Source organism: Abramis brama (assembly GCF_963993115.1).
Source record: "Abramis brama genome assembly, chromosome: 13".
Lineage (NCBI taxonomy): Eukaryota > Metazoa > Chordata > Actinopteri > Cypriniformes > Leuciscidae > Abramis > Abramis brama.
In genome coordinates, this window is record NC_139975.1 from 6,886,592 (window position 1) to 6,910,184 (window position 23,593).

Below are 23,593 nucleotides of genomic sequence, written 5' to 3' on the forward strand. Positions count from 1 at the left end.
CTTAAATACTGTTAAAAAGTTTTGATTTGTTTAACATTATGGTCACAAAATCACATAAGTGATTTCATAGTTAAAGTCTCACTATAAAATGTGAGCATTGTAATAATGTTTTAATGGTACTGTAAGCGCTATTCTGTTATAGTACAGTGATTACATATAGCCTACATATGGCATATATGGTAATTCTATGTAACGATACTTGCGTTATTACATAGTGTTTATTACACAACGCTCTTCGCCGTAAAATATAAATAATATCATAAATCTACATAATATTTGGTACAAGACGTTTGATTATTTGTATGATTGGATGAGGTGTTGACCGTCCCAACATGGCGGACTGACGCCTCCAACTTCTGGCATCTGCGCCTACGTCATCACGCACTCTCGTTCAGTCTGAGTATGAAAACAATAAACAACCCGTTGACCAGAGGAACCGCAGAGGACCTGTCGCAAATTTGAGTGACATATTATTATAAGACAGAACCGGAGTGACCATTTTCGACACAAAGAATCTCTTGTAAACGCTGCTGTGGACAAACTTACGCCCGAAAACGAACAACCGGGGGATTTTGGTGTCAAAAGACAGGAAGTTAGACGGTTTCACCCGCTCTTGTCCATCCTAGTTGGCTTGTATTATTGTATTCTCACTTTCACACACTACCGAGGGGGGTTTAAGTCTGTTATGCAGGACTGGTCTCTTGTTCCACCACCTCTCAGCTCCCTCTCCCCGTCTGCTCTGGCCCTATGTCTCGGTGGCTCTTCCCCTGGTCGGGCTCAATAAAGAAACGGGCCTGTCGGTACCTCCTGCAGCACTATCTGGGCCACTTTTTGGAGGAGAGACTCAGTTTGGACCAGCTGAGCTTGGACCTGTACAATGGCAGCGGGGTCATTAGTGAAATTAACCTGGATGTGTGGGTAAGTGTGGGGTAAGACATGCCCAGGCCGGTTTCCTTGTCCCCTTATTGCCAGTGTTTCGCAATATCTGGACTTGAGTTTGAGATCAACACATCTTGTTGAAGGAGCAACTCGTGTTTCCAAAGGTTTGATGACTTGTGCAGAAAAGACTGCATCTTAGATTCTCTTCCTGGTCTCAAGACACAGTGACAAAGGTTTACTAACTTTTGCTTTCGCACACTTATGTGGTGGTGTCATCTGGGGGTTGGTGGAAAAGTTGAGAGAAAAACTAAATAAATAAATAAATAATGAAATGGAAAAAAGATTAAAATAAATAATAACAAATTGATAAATGAACAAATCTAACATTATGATAATATATTTAAAAATATGTATATTTTACATATTTATAATATACATTTTTCCAGAGTATAATTTGTGTTTAAAAGTTCAACAAATCAGTCAATATACTACTATTGAAGTAGTTAAAATTGTCATTCATATCAATTAATGCATCACCTATTTTCATCATAACATATAGGTCTGGCCTACAGGAAAGAACAGTTTATGTTTAATCTATCTAATATTGTGTTGGTCATATTATACAATGATTTATTGCATGTCTTTGTTGAATAATACAGAAGATAAAAAAATAATTGTATATTAAATTGCAATATTGGTAAATAAATAAAAAACCCAATTAGATTATTTTCCAAATTCGTTCAGCCCTACTTTATACAAATATATTTCATAATTTTAAATTTTAAAATAGGGGTCAATTGAACAAGGATGATCATATTTGGGAGCATGGTTCATGAATTAACACAACATCTTCCTGTTTCACAGTAATTTTGACATCATCTGTTCTTACATGTGATAATTTGACCTTCAGATTCACTAACTATACTCTGAATCTTCTTTTCAGGCAGTGAACGAGTTGTTGGAGTCGTTGGGAGCTCCGCTGGAGATTGTTGAAGGTTTTGTGAACACCATCACAGTGACTATTCCCTGGGCAGCACTTGTGACCGAACACTGCACCCTTGAAGTCACTGGATTGCAAATAACATGCAGACCCAAATACAGAACCAGTGAGTTCTGTTGACCATTCTTTGTGGACTCGTTTGGTTTGATACGTATAGCCATATTTTATACAGGATTGAGTTACTGCTCAATTAATTGTTCTCTGATCTCTGTTAGACGGAAACTGGGATTCTCAAGGGTGGTCGTCATGCATGACGTCCAGCATGCAGCTGGCCCAGGAGTGCCTGAAGGACCCGCCCGAGGCGTCAGAAGAGCCGCCTGCTCCACTGGAGGGGCTGGAAATGTTTGCACAGACCATCGAGACAGGTGTGTGTCAGCTCTTGAGTCTAGTACATTTGTATATTGATTCATGAAGTTAACCTCTGCTTAACTTTCCTTGATCTATGACAGTTGATTTTCATCCATAGCTGTTATAGTTAAAAATAATTATGTATTTATTTCTATTCTTATTTAGTTTATATATTTAATTTAATATATATTTTTATTATTAATTTAAAACAACAAATATGTACATGTATTAATTTACATGGTTAGTATGCATGGATAATATACTCTCAGCCAGTGATTATCACTAAATAAGCCTTACCGGGTGATTGAGACCCTAATGTGTGGCAGACAACCAGCTTACTGCAATTTATCACATGAACATGTGTGTGTTTGCAGTCCTACGTCGAATAAAAGTCACCTTCCTGGACACTATAGTGCGAGTAGAACACCATTCCCTGGACGCTGAGGCTGGGGTTGCCTTAGAGATGCGCATTAAACGGTGAGGCCATCATCCTGATACATCTAGGGATGTATTTTGTTTTTGTCTGTTTATTTATAAAGTGTGATGAATTAATAGTGTGCCGGCTAATGTAAGTCGGTAGATGTGCCATTAATAAATGGGTCAGTATGATGTTTTAATGTTTGTGAGAAGGAGTTTCTCGTGCTCACCAAGGCTGCATTTATTTGAACAAAAATACAGTAAAAAAAACAGTAATATTATGAAATATTTTTACACTTCAAAATAACTGTTTTCTATTTCAATATATTTTAAAATGTAAATTAATCCTGTGATGTCAAAGCTGAATTTTAAGCATCATTTCTCCAGTTTTCAGAGTCAAATGATCCTTCAGAAATCATTCTTATTTTCTGATTTGCTGCTCAAGAAACATTTCTTCTTATTATTATCAATATTGGGAACAGTTGTGCTGCTTAATATTCTTGTGGAAACTGCTACTTTTTTTGTCAGGATTCTTTGATGAACAGAAACTTGTTTTTTTGTAACATTCTAAGATCTGGTTTCACAGACAGTGCTTTGATTAAGCCAGGGTTAGGCCTTAGTTCAATTATGACATTTAATTCGCTTTTATAAACATGCCTTAGAAATTACTGGTGTGCATCTTGAGACAAAACAATGGCAGTGACATATTTTAAGATATCTCAGTGCAAGTTGCTTTCAGTTAAAACAGGTCTAACATGCATTTTTGTCTGGGACTAGCTTAAGCCTTGTCTGTGAAACCGGCGGTAGATGTCTTTACTGTCACTTTTGATCAATTTAATCTAAACAAAAGTATTGTACTATGTTATTGTAAAAACATTTTTGCCAGTCGAAATATTTTTGTTTTACATTTTTTACATTATTTTAGTCGATTCACAGGTTAAGCTAAAAATACTCATTGGCTCATGTGCATTCCATTGTTTGTGTTTTGTCCCTGGTTGTGGTGTGTGGTACTGCAGGGTGGATTATTGTGATGAGGCTGTGAGAGACTCAAACCAGACAGTGCCTGTAGACATCCACCAGCCACCAGCCTTCCTGCACAAGATCCTTCAGCTCAACTCCGTACAGCTGCTCTACGAGACCCTGGGAGGATCACAGGTGAGGAAACTATACAACCTGTTAGTGTTTACGTTTAGTATAACTCCCCTTTTTTCTGCATTTCTGTTCTAGCTTATGTACTAATCTAACTTTTACTTTAAACTTAAATATTGTGTACCACAAATATTGTTGGCTATTATGATAAATCGCTTGTGATGTTCCTTATTTTTAAGGCGCTTTGTTTAAAAGCATCTGTTAAAAGCATAAATATAAATGTTGCTTTGGCAAGCATACTTTTCCTGTCTGTAATGGACATTGTCATTCAACTCATCCATTTAGGGGCTGATTAATTCTGATGTCATGGCGAGCAGCAGGGAGACGGATAAGACAGATGAAGATGATGAAGAGGATGATGCCTCCGATGCCCCTCAATCATTGCATCCCACCCAGAAGCCCCCTGAGCCTCTGCTGATTGGACAATGCTCTGGATTCATAGAGACAACAGTCAAAATCAAACAAAATGAAATGCTGCCTGGGCCCAAGGTTTGTGTGCACAATAAGGAATAAAAAAGACTGAATAAATGAATAAAGGCTTTTGCCATGTTTGTTGTTAGATATGTTAACTAACCAAATAACATGTATAATATTATAGCTGTATATTACTGCCATATGGATACACTCAATTTCGTTGATACACTCATATCTGGCAGATAACAGAATACTTCCTAATTGTATCATTTAAACAAAGCAACTTATTGAATTGAATTAAACAAATATTGAATTGAATAGGAATTGTTATGTGAGATGGACAATCATGATTCTTTTTAATCAGATTAAATGATTAGATCATTGCTTGAGCATGCATGTAAGATTTTGATGAGTTCAACCCAAAAGATCCATCGTTGTTTCATTGTTCACACAGACAACTGTATTCTGAACTTCTTTTTCCTCTTAGTTTGAGTTGGATGGTAAAGTAGGGTGTCTCCACCTGCTGCTGTCCCCCAGTCAGATCACTCAGCTGACAGACCTCCTGTCCTCCCTCTGCATCGAGACATCAGGTAACATGAGCACTCTTTGTGTGTTTGGTCATCGTCTTTTAACATGCATTATAATTCACTGTCCCTTTTGAAACATCTTAAAGTATAGTACAAATGAGACGCATCAACAGTCATTATGTGGCTGTTTGCACCAGCATGAATTTAGCCATTTTCTTGTATGATTGACAGTGTCCAGTGCTCTCTCTCTCTCTCTGTTTGTCAGAAGGCAGTGGTGGTGCTGGTCTGTCTGGTGGGGGTGTTTCTAGGCCTCTGGGTTCTGATGATCTGCGATTGATTGAAGAGGATCTTAGTAAGCAGCTGAACACAGAAATGTATGACAGAGACCTGGAGTTGGACTCAGAGCCCTATATCAGCACCATGGTGAACGGAGGTGAGGATAGGCAATATTGAGGTTGAGGTTATTATAGATGACTGATTATAATTGTGGGTATGTTCAGAATGGCACACTACTAGATGACTGTTTTTTGCAGTAATCTACTGGTCTAAAGTTTGGAATAATAATTATGATTTTTTCTTTTCTTCAATGTTTTCGAAAAAAAAGTCTCTTATGCTCACCAAGGCTGCTCATTTGATCAAAAATACAGTAAAAACGGTAGTGTTTTAAATTTTTATTGTTACAATTTAAGAGAACTGTTTTCTATATGAATATATTTTAAAATATAATTTATTCCTGTGATGGCAAAGCAGAATTTTCAGCATCATTACTCCAGTCTTCAGTGTCACATGATCCTTCAGAAATCATTCTAATATGCTGATTTGCTGCTCAAGAAACATTTTTTCTTATTATCAATGATAAATACCTCTGGAACTATTTCTAGTTCTGTATTTTGCCAGAATTGCTTCATTTTTGTTTGTTATTCTGTGTGTTTTGATCTTGACCGTTCTTCTGTCTCAGACATGTTTTATTCAATGGGTCCTGGCTATATGACCAGCAGTGTGTTGTCGACACGCTCTGGGAGTGAATTATCTGACAGCGATATGGAGTCGTCCATTCATAGCCAGAGCAGCCTGACTCCACAGGTCAGTGCTTATATGTGCAAAGGTGTTGTCTCATCAAGTTCACAATGATTCATTCAGGTGTCCGAACTTTCTTTCAGAGAATGACAAAAACATTTTGCCTTGTTACAAAAACATTTATACTTTTCTCTCGTTAAGTCACATTAGATTTTGCTCTATTGTATTTTGCTGTATTAAAAACAATTAGCTAATTCTTTAGTATTATGCATGCAGCTTTTCTGACCACATATTAATTGAGAGACTACATTTTTGAATTCAGTTCAGTAAATCAGCACCAAAACAAATCTAAAGAAATTGACCATACACAGTTCCTGTATCTTAGAGCATGGCACTAACAACGCCAAGGTCATTGGTTTTATTCCCAGGGAATGCATGAACTGATAAACAGTATACCTTTTTACAAGTCACTTTGGTTAAAAGCATCTGTCAAATGCATAAATGTATAATATACAGGGTCTAAGATATCACACTTTCCCTTGTACATTCAAATACATTCAAAACTTAATATATTGATGTTGATCAAGTCCATAGACCTGTTTTGCATCAGGTACCCATGTATGTATGTGTATGATTGGCCTGCTCTTTATGATGCGTCTCTTTCAGGGAATGCTCAACTGTCCTCGTCGTTATCCTGTACCAGGATCCTTATCTAGTTTGCCTCAATGTAGCAGACCTCCAAGTATGTATCTAAACCTGTTTTAAACACATGTTGTGTGTTTCTGCATTCCATTAACTTTTCATCTTGCAATCCGTCAACAGTGTTTTCGTTTCTTTCCCAATAGAGCGGTCATCTCGAGACGGCCAATCAGAGCCGATGAAACCAGATTCGTTGCTTCGCCTCTCACTGGGCGGAGTCACCCTGACTCTTTTAGAGCAGGACCCGCCTCCTGGGCCGGATGGGCTCTCCTCATTGGCTGAGGTGTCAAAGTTGTTTTTCCGTGAGCTTGCGTTCTTTAAGGACAGCATGTTCAGCGAGAGAGACTTTCAGAACCTGAGAGGAAGCTTTGCTAAAGCATGTGCCCACTCCCACATCAGGTACGACAGGAATCAACTGCTATGCTCACTGATTGTATATGTAACTTGCACACACTTCTTTTGACTCCCTCTGACCTCTGGTCCTCAGGGTGACCGGTGCAGCAGTGCAACTGGCATGTGAGATGCGTAGCGCAGGGCGACACATCCGAGCCACAACCTCCGACCTCTCCTTCAGCAGGCTGGAACTGCTGGAGTGCCTGTGGGACTCGGGCGGTCCGCAGTACACAGAAGTAAACAGCACATCTTCAGACTCTTACACCCAAATGCTATTATCTATCAGGCTTTCTGGGTTGGGTGATGGGTTCACATTTTATGTGTTTTTAATTTTCTTCTGAAGTCCACTCATAAATTTAGTTTCTTTTACCAAAATCAGTCCTTATTTATATATTTGTTAATCTTTACTATAAAGTTCAGCAACCATCTTCCCAAACTTTTCATGAAAAATGCTTATAAACCAGTTGTTGTCAAAAAAGAGAAGTCAGTGTCCACTTTCCTGCAGAGTTTTGCTCCAATCCTAATTTAATCAAGGTTAAAGCTAAACTCTGCAGGAATGTGGACCTCGAGGGACAGAGTTGAGAAACCCTTGCTTTATAGGCTTCCTGCAGTTTTCTGCCCAAATAAAAGAAATGTTGGATGTTTATAGAATGAAGAATGACGAAATTAAGACAGTCATAAATAGAATTGAAATTTTTGTTGTACTGTAAAATAAAACAATATATTTTGTAAATCATTTTTTACAGTTAAATATTACAATAGTTATTTTGTTTCATATTTCTATTTAGAAGTAGTAGTAATAATAATAATAATAATAATAACCATTAATAATAATAATAAATTAAATCTAACTCATTAACTAATGTTAACGAATTGAGCAATATTGTAAAGTGTTACCATTTTTTATGACCATTTTCTCCCTTCTCTCTGACCCTTAAAATGATAAAAAGCTTAGAATTAAATAGCTGCCATTTTAAGACATGTAAATGACTTATGATTATGATTGTCTGGCCTCATACTGACCTAATATTTGAACTCTTATTTCACGTAAAGTGCAGTAATGTCCTGTTTTTCATTAGATGTCCTCTTGAAACACATTTGCTACATAATTTTGTAGAATATTTTGTTTAATTATATTTTTTTTACCCTGTTGCATTCTGGAATACAATCTGGATGGTCAAAACATCCACACGGCCTTATTACCAGAAATTTACCAGTTGTTCACCAGATTATTACAGTGGTGTAATGGTTTAGTATTTCAGTAGCTTTGCCAACTGCTCAAGGATAATCTTAAACAGATGTGAATACAGTTTGAGTTATGACAAGTCAGACTTGCAAATCCCCAGCAGGAAACATCTTGCAGGCTGATGAAGGTTCTGGAAGTTCTTTTGAAATGCATGTGTGTTTCTTCTCCCAGCTTTTGCAGTTCCAGTCAGCCGGTGTCTTCACGATGGGCACCACTGCCAGACCCTGTGCCCAGTTCCACCACAGTCTTTCTGAGAAGCACATGCGTAAGGTACTGCAGCTTGACAGAGTCTTGTGGCATTGACTTGTGAGAAGTGTTCTTGTCTTTTATACTTTCGCTATAGGTCTATGTTAAACTGTTCTTGCTGTTTTCTGTCGTGTAGAGGGGAAGCAGGCGGCGTGTCGTGCGCAGAGACAGCTCGCTGCGGGTCGAGCTCGGGGAGCTCAGCTCCGAGTTGGACCTTGATATTCTGGGCCGACTGGAGGACATCCTGCAGGCCCTGAGCCACTGTCCATCGCCACCACAAAGAAACACAGCTCATGCTGCAGAGGTCACTAGATGCTCCTGTTCAAAAATAACCCATTCCTCACCAAAAAGGCATTCACAATGAAATTGGCTCTAATGTATAGTTTATTCCTCTCTCTTTTTCTCTGCAGTCTCATTTGTTGGAGCTCCACTCTTCTCTCCTGCTTCAATCTCCTTATGCCGTGCTGAAGGTCCGTTTCCCCATCCCTGACCTTCGACCCCCGGGGCTGAGGCGGCCTTTAAGCCAGCGGGCAGTGCGAAGTGAGATCTTGAGTCTGCAGATCTCTAATCTGGAGCTGAAGTCTCAGCAGGGGCCAGACGTTCAGCAGGACGGCCCCTGCAACACAGGAGCCAAACTTACCAAACTACTAGAGGCCTGTTTTACCGATCTGCACGGTAAAGCATCCAAAGATCATTTATTCTTTTCAGTCATCACATACACTACCACTCAAAAGTTTGAAAGAAATGAATATTTTTATTCAGCAAGTAGTGTGTCTCTCTAATGTCTCAGCCTTATATGCTGGGCTAAATGTCTTTTTTTATTTTATTATTATTTTATTTTATTTTTACAAATGAAATTCAATTTCCATTTCCATTTTTTTTATTTATTTTTTTATAAATGTTGCTGGTCAGTGCACATTTTTCTAAAAGTAAAAAATATATTTGCTGTTACATTTTATTTCTGTTTATATTATTTCTACTGTCTAGTGTTGAGGATTCAGTGTTGTTTTCTTTCTAAATTAATTTGATGTGTGTTTGTGTGTGTTTTAGGAGTGTATGAAGGCTGGAAGGGAGAAGCATTTCCCTGTATCCGTGTGCAGAAGAGCCCAGATCCGCAGAACCCTGATGGCATTCCCAGGTGAGTCAGTGAGTGTATGTGTGTCTGAGATTATGCTTTGGGTAAAATATAATACAATATGTTACACAAATCTTTAGATTCTTAGCTCCCTCTCTTTTCCACCTGTAGGATTCAGGTGCGAGTGAATGAGGGAGCGGGATCTGACGGTGTGGGTGTGTGTGAAGGGGTGAACAGGGATCTGGGGCTGGGCTCCATGTCTCTGGAGAACCCATGTGAACTACGAGAGAAAAACAGCTCTCCCTTCTCATCCAATCGCACCATGTTTGAGACGGAAGAGGTACGTCCAGTCTGCCCGTCTGTCTTTCTTTCATTCATTCCTAAACTTCACTCATTCTCTGCCTCTTTCTCAGATGGTGATCCCAGCTGACCCAGAGGAGATGGAAGAGTTTCAGTCTCAGTGTATATGTCAGTGTCAGTATGTGGTTGATATCACGTTTCCTGTAGCTTACATCCTTCTGCCGAGTAAAGAGGCTTTTCTGAGCATCTATAACAGGTATCGCTCAGCACTTACACATTCAAAAGAACATTGATTTCAAATACCCTTTTCAGCATAAATTAACATTTTAGATTATATGCATGTTGTGTCAGGTACAAAATTAACTTTTTTGCCAGCCAATCCTTTGTATTTTCCAAAATAAACTAAAACAAATTTCTTTAACTCTTTCTCCCCAGGATTAATAATGATCTGTTGATGTGGGAGCCTCCTCCACCTCCTCCGTCCCCTCCTCCTGCTCCTCCTTCTTCTTTTCAAAGTTCTCGTAGTCCCTCCCACCAGCACAGATCTGAAGAGGATGAATTTTACCTCTGTAAATCTGCATTCAGGCTGGGTTAGTCATGATCATCTGTTTCATATTTCAAATTATGAACAGTTTAGCTCAGGGTTGTTTTAGTATTATTTATATACTACATAGTGTATATTCATATTTTGAATTTCAACTAATTTCAATTAATTGTCATGGCAAGTTTAAAAAAAACATTTTTTCATTCAATGTTTAGATTTTGTTTTAATAGTTTTAGTGAACAATTAGTGTTTTGGATTGTGCTGTGTTGAAAATCCTTTACCTAATCATTTAAAAAATGATCTGCATTTGAAATTGCTGGTACATCTCCCATAATGCTAAATTATCAAATATTGGATTAAATCTTTTTGTCACCTTGTTTTCTTTCAGTTAGCACAAGTTTTTAGCACAAGAGCTGACTGAAGCTTATTCACCTAAAAAAAAACAGATGTGCATAAGCTCAGATCAATAAAGTTACAAGGTGGGGAATGTTAAAAAAAAAGTTGTTATACCCTGTGTGAGCAAAGTAAGTAAATTTAGTCCAATGCGATAACATCAACTAGCATTTTCAGGAAAAAGAAAATCCTCTCTGGGTCAAAATGTCCAAAACACAACATGAGGGTTAAAAAATAATTCCTAGTGTTTTCATTCATGCCAGAATCTGACTCTGAGGAAGAGGAGCCTCAGTTCTACTCAGCCAAGCAATCAAAAAGAAGGAAACACTCAGAGCCTCAGTCCAGCCACGCACTGAGTCTGCTCTGTTTAACAGTGCTGATTGGAAAAGGCCGCCTTCAAGCCATGACAGACAGCAAGGTAAATTAAATGGAAAAATAGCATGATACATTGGTGTGGCTTTGGTGTAGAGTTTGAAAGCAAAATTTCAGAAGTAGACACCAATACCAGTAAAATTTTACTTTTCCAATTCAATTCACATTTAACAAATCCAATTTTGATATCATTTTAAAGAATGAAGCTGGACGTAAAGTGGACCTCTGTCACGGAGAACTCATTTTGGACTTGGAAGGGGGGAAGATTTTTAGTGTGACGCAACACCAGAACAATCCCAATCTCAACTTCCTGACCATAGAGAGCAAAAGAGTGGAGCTGTATCATAAAGGTGAGCTGTTAAAACTCTTCCTGTAGTTTTTGCATGGGGGAAAAGTGTTCTGAAATGACTAATTATTTGTGTGTCTTTGGCTCTTTATACAGCGGAGGTGCCGGACTCCCCTATTCCTGTGAAACTGGAAATGCCCAGGTTCACTTCCCCAAGTCATCTGGACCCTACCATTTACCCCACAGAGGTGGGGGTGAGCAGCGTCGGTGGCCGAGAAACCGGCGTTCAGATGCTGTCAACTGCCATTAAAATCACATTAGACCTTGAAAGGAATGTCAAGGTTAGTGTATTTACTTTATCAGCATACATATAGCATACTTGCAAAGTGTAAACTATATTACCGCACAACTCTGATTTGCTTAATGTGACTATTATGCATTAAGATATTATAAACATTAACATCAGGATTTTTTGTACTGTGTACTGTGAAAATTATTGTTTAATCTGCTTTTCGCCTGTCGGTTCTGTTAATAATAGTTTTTTGTTTGTCACCTATAAGTATTAATCTAATTTTCTCTGTAGGAGTTTGTGGTTGCGCTGCGACTCCATGGTGCTACTTTACGACATCACATGGTGTTGACCAATCACAGCTGGCATGAGCAGGTACCTGTTGGGAACTAGATTAGATACGTACTTTAAACATGCGTGTGGATCTGTCATGAACGTCTGGCTGATGTCTCTCTTCATTCTCTATTCAGATTGTTGATTTCCTTGATGTCATTGATGATGACATTTTAGGCTACACCCCACCTGCCGTCATCACAGTTCTTCACACACACCTGGCCACCTGTGCAGTGGACTACAGGTATTGCAGTAACACTGAATGTTTGGAGAAGTCTGGCAAATGCTCTTTGTTCTTTCTGTCAACTTTCTTTGTCTTTTCTCCCTCCAGGCCTCTTTATCTTCCTCTGCGAGTTTTGTTTACAGCTGAGTCCTTTTCTTTATCCAGCAACATCATTGTGGACACCGCAACCTTTCACCTCAGGTACTGGTGACTGTAGTGTGATCCTAAACGCTTGCACGAAGATTAATTGATTGGATCTAACCACTCTGATATCTACTTTTAGGTTTATCTTAGATGACTCTGCATTGTACCTGTCTGATCAATGTGAAAGTGATACGGTGGATTTGAGGCGAGGTACAGAACAAGCATAGCTTTTAAAATCTGAATTTGCATTAATGTGGGACACCTCTAATCACACTGTTTTTATGTGTCTCAGACTATGTTTGTGTATTAGACATTGATCTGCTGGAACTGGCCATAACGACTTGGAAAGGAACTGACTCAAGTAAACTGGTTAGTTTCATGCTAATCTTCACCGGCTTGAAGATTTCATAGCATTTGACTTATATTAGTTCATATATTAGTTAGGGGTGCACCGATCCGACTTTTTCAGTCCCGATACCGATACCGATGCCTGGGCTTTGTGTATCTGTCGATACCCGATACCGATCCGATACTATAGTTGAATTAATAATAAACTGTATACCTTCCACCTTATACCTTCCTTGAAGAGACTAAAGGCACCAGACTTTACTAACTAAACATAACTAAGACAAAATAACAGATGTATGTAATGTGTTGAATTTTTATTTATTTAAAAAACAATTGTGCATTCAAATCGAAAATAGCATATAATCAAACTTCTTTGAATAAATGTAAAAAAAAAAAAAATGTAGCAGTGGAAACAAAAAAACAGTGTATTGGTCAAACATACAATAGTAATCTGACAGTTTCCAAAAATTGTAAACATGTAAAAATATAAAGTGCAAAGTCCTGCAAACAGGAATTTAAAATGCAACATAGCAGCTGAACCTGAGAATAAAAAAATAAAAAGTTGGTCGAACAACAACTTGATCACACATACAAATAATAATAACCAAACATTGTAATGTAGTGCAGTGTCACACCACCATCACAAACATGACCTGTGAATGCTCACTTAATAAGCAATGGCAAATTTAAATGTCAGTTTTAATGATCATTATGTTTCATATTTTTAAAAATGAAAACAAAAAGAAGCAGGGTTGTGTTTTATATTTCGTGTTATAAATATATGCAGTAAAGATAATCAATGTACGTGTTTGCCTGAACCACATTTATGTGGCCATTAATATGTTTAAGATTTTTTTTAAATGAAAAGAGGCAGAGTGGTGTTTTATAACATACTTCGTTTTATTGTTGGCAAAAATATACATAAAGAGATGACCGGAGTAGCCAGAGCGAGCTGAGTGACGCGATCAAGAGCGCTGCTGTTCCATTTGCAGAATAACCGGACTCGCGTCCTCTCGTCCTCGGGAGTTCGTTCTCCTGAGTCGAACTTGGCAAGTCCGAACTACCAAGGACGGACGCAAGTCCGAAGTTTGCGTACTTGGTATTGAGAAACGGCCTCTGGCTCGCTCCATGTTGCTTCTAGCATGCGACACACGTGAAGCTGACGAATGATGTAGGTTCTGCTGCGACGACAAAAACAAAACAAAAACCTGGATCGGCCCGTGGATCTGTTATTTTTTTCCGATCCCCGATCCAGCTATTTTATCAGTATCGCGGCCGATATCCGATCCTAATATCGGATCGGTGCACCCCTAATATTAGTGACTTGCAGTGCATTTTTTTGTAAAATAATTTAAATATGACGAGTAAAATCACCAGTAAACATCAATATTTAAGGTTATATATTTATGTTAAATAATAATATTGCAGGACTTCTGCTGCTTAAAATTGAATGTCAACTTCTCACAAATGTTTTTTTGTTTTTGTTTTTTTAAATCTTCCATTTTTGTTAATAACTATCTGTCTGTCTTTATGAATATTTCCAGACTCAGCCGCTGTTTGAGCTTCGTTGTTCTAATAATGTAGTTCACGTACACACCTGTGCGGACTCGTGCGCTGCTCTAGTTAACATGCTGCAGTACCTGGTTTCCCAGGGCGATCTACACCCTCCCCCTCGCCACACATGCCCCACGGAGATCGCCGGACAGAAACTTCTGGTGAGATTTGTCTTTTAAAGTTGTACTATAGCTTCTTTCCCCCTGCTTGTTTTCAACAATGTCTGTCTTTTAGCTGTCAGAAAGTCCCGCATCCCTTCCGTCCTGCCCACCAGCAGAGACAGCAGAGATTAACCAGTGCGACCTCACAGATGCCTTGATCGACACTGAGAGAATCCTTCAGGAAGAGACGCAAGATTCTGGTGAGACTTTGTCAGTTGTTTATATAAATCTAAGAAAAGAACATGTAGAAATCAGTTAATGTTTTGTTTTATGACTAATATTTTATAATATATCATTTTAGAATATATTAGGAGTTTGTGGTCGGTAATGTGTTTATGAAAGAAGTCTAATGCTCACCAAGGCTGCATTTTTATGATGATAAATACAGTAAAAACGGCCAAATATTGTCAAATATTTTCACTTCTGTTAATAATAGGATGATTGTTGTTTGTTTGTCACCTATAAGAATTCATCTAATTTTCTCTGTAGGAGTTTCTGGTCGCACTGCGACTAAATTATGTTTTTGAATATATTAAGACTAGTTTGTGGTCGGTAAAATGTGTATGAAAGAAGTTTCTAATTGCATTTTTATGATAAAAAATACAGTAAAAACAGCGATGTTGTGAAATATTATCAAATATCATTTTCATGATAACAAATACAATAAAAACAGCAATATTGTGAAATATTATTACTATTTAAAATAACTGTTTTATATTGTAATATATTTTAAAATGGAATTTATTCATGTTATGGCAAAGCTGAATTTTCAGCATCATTACTCCAGTCTTCAGTGTCACATGATTCTTCAGAAACCATTCTAATATGATGATTTGCTGCTCAAGAAACATTTATTATTATTATCGATGTTGAAAACAGTTGTGCTGCTTCATGTCAAATTACTATTTAATGCATCCTTGCTGAATACAAATATTAATTTCTTGACCTTTGAATGGTATAGATTAACGGTTATTCAAATTTGTGTATTTGCCCATCAGGTTCTCCTTCCATCCGGCGAGCCTCGCCTGTCTCAGTCTATCTGTTCCCGGGAGAAGCCCCTAAGCTCCGCCCCTCTGTTCTAGAAGGGGAGGAGTCTGATATTGATGGACTGGTCACCACAGCTTTGGAAGCTCACGCAGATATTATGTCAGAGGAAGGCTCAGAGGGTTCCACCGACAACGATGATTTCTGCATCCTAGAGGCTCCTGGGATGGGCATCCCAGTATGTACCCTCATTTGTAATGTTCTTTTAAGTTGCTTTGAAAAAAATGGGTGTACATTTTATTTTATTTTATTAGAAAAAAAATATTTTTTACACCTTATTTCTTTCTTGTCCTTTTCTCTCTTGTATAAGTTAATAACTTGTCTCTCTGATAGCCTAGAGACGGTGAGCCTGTGGTGACCGTGCTCTCCCAGGGTCTTATAAAGGTGCGGGATGGATACTACTCTCGGCCACGGGGCAGTTCAGATCTGCTTCGCGCCCCGGCCCGTTTCCCAGTGCCTCAGAACAGAGTGGTTCTCCGAGAGGTGTCCGTTGTCTGGCACCTGTACGGTGGCAAAGACTTTGGCGGCAAACCCAGCTCAGCCCATACACCACACAGCCATAAGTAAGTCTAGCAGAAGGTCTGAGAAGAGAGAATTGTAGGGTGCTTGGTTTGATTACCTGGTCCGAACCTGTGTTCGATTGTTTCCAAAGCGTCAACACATAACGGCAATTATGTCTATCTGCCGCAAATTTACTGCAAATGTTCTAAAGAACTCGGGAGTCCCATTTTTTCTGAAGGTGGGCAGAAATGAGAAATACATTCTCTCTGCTTGCAGTGTGTCATTCACGCTTGTCAGGAAAGTGAGTGAGAACACACACCGGAACTGTGCGAACCATACCAGAGTTTACATGAACCGTACCGCAGACCACCCTTTTTTATGCGGACGGTTTTATTCAGGTATGGTTGACCCGGGTGCGCAACAAAAATGCCAGCATTAAAGCACCTTTCATGAATGCATGGAAACGTGTGGAGCATTTTCAGACCTGTTAATTGTTTGCTTTTATCCAAAACAGGAATTTAAATTGTTGCAGTGTTTCATTTTCTTCTTAGTTCAGTTCGCTTTCACAAGGCAACATTTCAAAGCGTACCAAAATGTGTTTATGAAAGTTTTATGGCTGAGTAAAACCTGTGTCAGAGAAGAGCAATTACACAACATTTCAAAATGAAGAGGCTCATTGGTTCTCAACTGTGATAACTGATGTGCTCACCCACAGAATCTGACACTGCTGCTTTTTTTTCTAACGCATTATGAATTTTGAGTGCTTTCTCATCCCCGAACTGCTCCAGAGTTCGTTTACTATCGGGCCAAGATTAGGCCTCCTCTATCAGGCGATCTCGAACCGATCGTTTAATGCGGATCCAAGTGTGATTGCAGTGTTCATATATGCCGAACCGGCGCCGAAAAACAAATGCTCTAAAGATCCAGGTGTGAAAATTCCTCTCAAGGTTGTTTGTGTCTCTCAGGGTTCGCTCAGCTGCTCCCGGAGCCCGTGGTTCTCCCTCTCGTTCGGCAGTGCCCTCACGGCCCCAGAACTCTTGGCGGTGGGTTGGAGGAAGTGGGCGGCAGCACACACTGCTTATGGAAATACAACTGACAAAGGTATATTGTACTGAAATAAGCCATTTGAAGATTCAGAAAGCCTTGTTTCTTACTACTTTCTCTCTCTTCAGGTCAGTTTCCAGCATGAGACGTACCCAGTGGTGACGCCTCCTGCTGCAGGACTGGATGCAGAAGGACCAGGCCTTGGGGAGCAGCCTGTTTCCCGACAGGTGTTTATCGTCCAGGAACTTGAGGTGCGAGACCGTCTCGCTTCCTCTCAAATCAACAAGTTCCTGTACCAGTACACCAGTGAGAGCATGCCGCGCAGAGCCCACTCCAACATGGTGAGTTACAGAGAGGAATAGGAAGAAAATAAGATCCTGTTTGTGCTTGTGTTCTCACCTGTCCCACTCGCTGCTGTAGTTGACAGTGAAAGCGCTACAGGTGATGCCTGAATCAGGTCTGGGCGGACCGGAGTGCTGTCTGAGAGTCAGTCTGTTACCGCTGCGTCTCAATATCGACCAGGTACACATTACTCATTATATAACATTTTTTCAGCATAGAGCAAATAATGTTTTATATCAGGCTCGGTTAAAGCCAAATACACATTTGTTTTCATTTCCCAGGATGCACTTTTCTTCTTGAAGGACTTTTTCAGTAGCATGGCTGCAGGAGTTAATCCTTACTTACCCGTCGACCCTGCAGCTGAGGGTAAGTCTGCCCCCTGTAATAGTTTAGATTTAGATTTTAGATTTTAGTTTAGTTCAGTTTTTTATTTCCATTTAGTAATTTTTAGTGCTTAACTTATTTCAGTTAGCCAAAGCAACATTTCTAATTTTCTTTTAGTTTAAGTTTGTCATCTAATATTTACATTTTATTTCAGTGAACAAAAAAAATGTTTTAGTTAAATAAAAACCCTGATATGTATATGTATTTAAATGTATAATTTTAATTGCACACATTTCTTTTTTTAGTCATTTTAAATTTACTTGTGTGTTGTTGCCATTTGTGTGATCTTTATTTGTGATCTTCTGATCCCAGTGAGGACTGACGCTCCTCAGAAGGCTTCAGACGACACAGATCCTGCCTCTGGATTGGGCCATGATCTCGCTGCTTCTGTAGAAACAACCTTTAGTGAGCAGAGTTCCTCCTCCGCTGGCTCCTCGTCCTCCTCTGACCAACCCATCTACTTCAGGTAGAAGATCTGACGTCAAACTGCATGACAAAACAAATGTATAAATCAGAATCAATGTCTGTTCACACTCTTTCTCTTTTAGAGAGTTTCGTTTTACCTCTGAAGTTCCCATCTGGCTGGACTATCAAGGAAAGCATGTAGTTATTGAGCAGGTCGGTGATGATCACCTATATAAAATAACTGATTATTTATGTTCATGTGGTCATAAAGCCAGTTTATCTGTGTAGTTTGAGTGCTGAACCTTAAAACAACAACATAAGCTGTCCCAGTTTTTCTGAATAATATCAGTGGTTTGTTTATCTTAACTGCTGTTATAATAATGCATATCATCTCTGGTTTCATAGGGAACATTTGCAGGCATTCTTATTGGTCTGGCCCAGCTGAACTGCTCTGAACTGAAGCTGAAGAGATTGTGCTGTAGACATGGGTAAATGCTTTCATTCACAAACACATCTTCGTCTTTACTTTTTGCCTGCGTTACTATTTTAATCTAGATCTGAAAAGTGAGTTGTTGTTTTGCCTCAGGCTGCTGGGTGTTGATAAGGTGATTCAGTACGCAGTGAATGAGTGGCTCACTGACATCAGGAAGAACCAGCTGCCGGGGATTCTGGGAGGTGTAGGTCCCATGCATTCTGTTGTACAGCTCTGTGAGTATTTCTGTCTCGTCTCAAGTGCTCTGGCTTTTTTTTTCCAGTGATGTTGGAATTTAATGGCCATGAGATTAATCTTGACTATTCAGATTGAATGCAATCAAGTTTTCTGTCCTCTGCAGTCCATGGTGTACGTGATCTATTCTGGATGCCCATTGAGCAGTACCGAAAGGACGGGCGCATTATCCGAGGCCTCCAGAGGGGGGCGGCATCATTCGGCACCTCTACAGCCTCTGCTGCCCTAGAGCTCAGCAACAGACTAGTGCAGGCAATTCAGGTAAATACACACACATATAACCAAATCATACTCTAAACTACTGTTTATAGATATATAATATCCTTTTTTTTTTTTTTTTTTTTTTTATGAAAGTTGAATGTTGTTTCTGTTTACCATGTTACTAGATATTTTTCTTTTTGAAAAATTATATTTATATATTTTAATTAATTATATTTAATTATTTTATATTTTAAATTAGTTAATTATATTTTAATTATGTATTTTTTATAATATTACTTGTTACTAGATATTTTTAATAGATTTTTCTAAATGACATTTATTTATTTTTGTATTATATTTATGTGCATCATTTGTATATCATATTATACACAGAAATAAATACCATATTACTAGATACGCAGAATTCGTTTTTTTTTATTTTTATATATATATATATATTTTTTATATTTGTATGTATCATTTGTATTAGGGTTGGGCGATGTCCCCTAAATTGGCAGTTGACGATGTTTACAGTAAAACATCGCGATGGACGATGATATCGGGGGGGGGGGGGGGGTGGGGGGGGGTGGGGGGGGTGGGGGGGGGGGGGTGGGGGGGGGGGGGTGGGGGGGGGTGGGGGGGGTGGGGGGGGGGGGGTGGGGGGGGGGGGGTGGTGGGGGGGGGGTGCGCTACGGAATCGCGCTGACCATCACGAAGAGAGAGAGAGAGTAGCTACTTCTACTGTGTTTACGCCACTGGAATACTCGGCTTGGCATTTTGAAATATTTATATGTTTATTTGGCCGTTTAGGCTCGCAACCGAAGACAAAGACTATATGACTATATACGCGCACAGCATCCTGTCAGTACAATTCAGGTCTCTTTCGCGACTTATCGCGCTTTTAATATTTCTTTTCAATATAAAGCACATCCTGCTCTTTTCTTTCTCATTCATTCATGTTTTATTATTAATAACTTTAAACAGAATCGTCAACTGAAATCTGCGCGGATTATCAACAATAGGCTACGACACATTTATAGGACATAAAGGGTCTCTGCGGACTGCGGCAAAAGTGAAAGTACCAGCGGCCAGCGGGTAAAATGTTTCGAAATGTCTCTTTGAACAGTAAAGCACCCGTTTCAATAAAAGGATATATTAAAGTTTATATAGCCTACTTTTACATTTTCGCTGCTGTTCTAAAATGATTTTCGCCATCACCTTAAACAAGCAGCAGCTGCTTGAATCTCAGTGCAGGAGCTGTAACTGTTAGGTTACCACAGAAACGTAAGCGGTTAGTTGATTGCTGTGGTGACTCGTGACACTCGCGAACAGCACTGAACACGCACGTCTTAATTTTTTTATCGTTCGTTGGTAAAGGGTGAGAGACCTTGCGAGCCACATGATTTTTGCCTAAGAGCCAGGTGTGGCTCGCGAGCCAGGTTCCCAACCACTGGTGTACACATGAACACGAACTGCCGTGAGACTGGGCTGGTCTATCACAGGGTGGGGGTGTGGCATCACGATGGTGGCTCACCATCGTGATGTCGGTCAGCCATCACGATGGACGATGATATCGTCCATCGGCACAACCCTAATTTGTATATCATTTATGTTTTTATTTGTGTAAAACTTTTATAATTATATTTATTAATATATTACATAATTGTATTTTTTATGTTCATTATTATATTTGCTGCTGGTTTACCATGTTACTAAATATTTTACTAAATCTTTTATTTATTTGTATTATATTTATATGTATCATTTTGTATATCACATATATTTTGTTTTGTTACATTTTGATAGTTATATTATACATTTATATTCATCCTTTTTTTTGTTGCTGTTTACCTTGTTACTAGATATTTTTAATTTAATATTTATCTGTCGTACCACACAGTAAATAAAAAATAATAATAATAATATTAACCTAATGTAATATAATAAGAAGCCCTTTTCCTGTGTATTTCTAGGCCACCGCTGAGACCGTGTATGACATCTTATCTCCAACCCCACCTCTGACACGTTACATCACTGAGGGACGCCCCACTACCCGTCCCAGACGCACCCCTCAACCAGCTGACCTCAGAGAGGGTGTGGCCAAAGCCTATGACACTGTCAGAGAGGTACGTCCCTATATCATTACAAACATCTTCATCTCTGCGACTATTAAATGTAATAAATGTATAATATAAAGTGTTTTTGGCAAATTCAACTCATTTTATTCAATTTGACATTGCTGTCTTTGCTTTCCCAGGGTGTGATTGACACCGCTCAGACTCTGTGTGACGTTGCGTCTCGTGGACATGAGCAGAAAGGTCTTCCTGGAGCAGTGGGCGGGGTTTTGCGCCAGATCCCGCCCACTGTGGTCCGTCCACTTATAGTTGCCTCAGAGGCCACTTCAAACCTACTGGGAGGAATGCGGAACCAAATTAAACCAGATGCGCGGAAAGAGGAGGACTTAAAATGGCGCACCGAAGTTGGCCAAGATTGAGATTGACGGGCGTTTTTGTTAGTATGAATGTGAGAGTGTGATTGTGAGTTCATCTGTGAGTATCAATGCAAAAACAAATGATAATTGAACCATTTTTAAGTGGCTTCCACATAGTTGCACACTTTGTTTCATGCAATGCAAATGTTTTCCACTTGCACTTTTGCTAGAAGCGAGCGCTCTAGACCGCCAAGTGCAGCTCAGTCTCATCTTGTCGTATTGAAACGTATGCAATCATATCAGTCTGTAACTTTACCTGTGAGCTCAAGACCGGATGTTTCCCCTCTCCGAAATACGCCATTTAACATCTGATTGAATTGTTACTCTCCCTCTGAAGTATTACAAACATAATGTTGAATTTCTTATTTAGGTAAGGTGAAAGGCTCATTAAATACATTGAGGTGGCCTTACCATACTTTTCACTGAACACTAGGAAAGTGATTCTTCTTGTCCACGTGTGTTTTAAACACAGTCCTCTATCTTGATGTCTTTGTGCCATAATTATACTGCATTGACATTTATAAAGATCTTATTTTAAACTGTCCTGTTTAACTCTTTCTTAAAGCCTAAACTAATGCATTGATTATTTGAGTGGTGCAATCAGTCCCAGAGTCTCTGTACGGGAATGATCACTCTTGTTTTCTGTTCATCCTCTCTTCTTTCAGAATGTAATGAAGAATTGTTGTCTTGTCTTTTGTCTTGGTGAATCTTGCAAAATGTCCAGGGCTGGGTTTCTCAAAAGCATTGTGAGCGAAATTGCTTCCACAATCTACTTATGCTTATGATGCTTTTGGGAAACAAAGCCCAGGTCATATTTCACCTCAAAATAAAAACATATGTCATTTATTTAGTCATTCGATTTTACATAAAGAAAATGAAGCCTGTTTTAGAATTTCTTACATTGTGACTTTTATTTTCTTGTCAATTTGCATCTATTGTACATTTAATTCTCCTGATTCTCATTTTCAATGGTGATTTTGATTTCTGTATTTAAATCAGCATAAAGGCAGTACAACAAACACCCTCATTATATATAAATAATATATCATTATTTTTTCAAACCAATTTTTCATGCCAATAATGAGAATTGTAGAGAGAAATGTGCTAAATTGTCAATAAAATAATGTCACAATGCAAACTTTATTTTCTAAAATAGAATTTTCTTTCCTTTATTCTTGTGGTGAAATATGCCCAGATTGAGCCTTTTACCTCCCATTTGCTCCTAAATCAAACATGCTTGCTTGCTATCATCTCATTAGTTGCCTTCCTACATGTTTTAAATATTTGATTTCATATTTGTGATAATGGCTAATGAAATGTAAAAACTGATGATGTTGAGCATTTGATGTACTTGATATGCATGAAAAAGCGTTGGGCAGTTGGTCGGTTGACAAAGGGCTTGTGGGTAATGTTACATTCACTTATTTGTTTTTTGTTAATGGCATAACTGTGTAAGGGAAGTGAGTTTTTGGTGTGTTTTTATGTGTGTCTAAACTGTGTGTGTTTGAGTGAGTGTGTAAGGACATGCATGTTTGTGTATTGATGGTTGACTGGCCGGCTATGTGATTCATGGCTATCGGTGAGTTTCTTCTGTAATTACAACTATATCATACGCTGTAAGAATTACCTGTATAGTACCAAGACAATGTGTAAACAAATTAATACAAAAAAAGGAATAAAAATGTGCATTTGAAAAATATTGCAATTGACTGTTGTAAATGTTGTATACACAGAGACAATAAAGGGATTTAAAAAAGCATTTCATATAGCTTTATAGGGCAGATTTAGCCCTAAAATTTAAATTAAATCAATATTTTTAAACATTTGATAGTTTTACATATATGGCTCACCGTAAATAAATAAAAATGGGGTGTAATGTCTTTTTTGGAGTCTGCCACTAAATATCCCATTATTAAAAATGCCATAAAACAGTTATAGGATACAATTCATAATCAAACTTGTTATACAATGATATCAAATCCTTGTTTTATACATCTTGCCCCTGCCTGACAGTCTGCCTTCATAATTCTGTTGATTCTTGCCTGAAAGTATGCTAGTGTAGGTTTATTGTGTTTACTTGTTTCCCAACATTTTAGT

General features: G+C 38.6%; 1 protein-coding gene across 2 annotated transcripts; it reads left to right on the forward strand.

Annotated features, from left to right (window-relative positions):
• Nucleotides 1-379: 379 nt before the first annotated feature.
• On the forward strand, nt 380-23,195 carry atg2a (autophagy related 2A). 2 transcript variants are annotated; one of them, XM_084133223.1, is made up of 42 exons: nt 380-918; nt 1,823-1,985; nt 2,095-2,244; nt 2,602-2,704; nt 3,661-3,799; nt 4,079-4,282; nt 4,695-4,797; nt 5,000-5,167; nt 5,693-5,817; nt 6,418-6,493; nt 6,597-6,849; nt 6,938-7,079; nt 8,261-8,359; nt 8,472-8,639; nt 8,746-9,010; nt 9,386-9,473; nt 9,582-9,750; nt 9,824-9,966; nt 10,146-10,300; nt 10,911-11,065; nt 11,219-11,369; nt 11,462-11,646; nt 11,889-11,969; nt 12,065-12,171; nt 12,259-12,351; nt 12,434-12,504; nt 12,587-12,663; nt 14,187-14,357; nt 14,431-14,557; nt 15,356-15,579; nt 15,735-15,964; nt 16,868-17,003; nt 17,075-17,287; nt 17,367-17,468; nt 17,570-17,654; nt 17,985-18,138; nt 18,221-18,290; nt 18,483-18,565; nt 18,664-18,785; nt 18,911-19,065; nt 20,979-21,131; nt 21,263-23,195. In XM_084133223.1, exons 1-42 carry the CDS (start codon nt 748-750, stop codon nt 21,497-21,499), a joined length of 6,066 nt encoding a protein of 2,021 aa, XP_083989349.1. In that variant the 5' UTR covers nt 380-747; the 3' UTR covers nt 21,500-23,195. The 2 variants fall into 2 exon arrangements, with proteins under 2 accessions (XP_083989349.1, XP_083989350.1); XM_084133224.1 differs by having other exon boundaries at nt 5,003-5,167.
• Nucleotides 23,196-23,593: the final 398 nt, after the last annotated feature.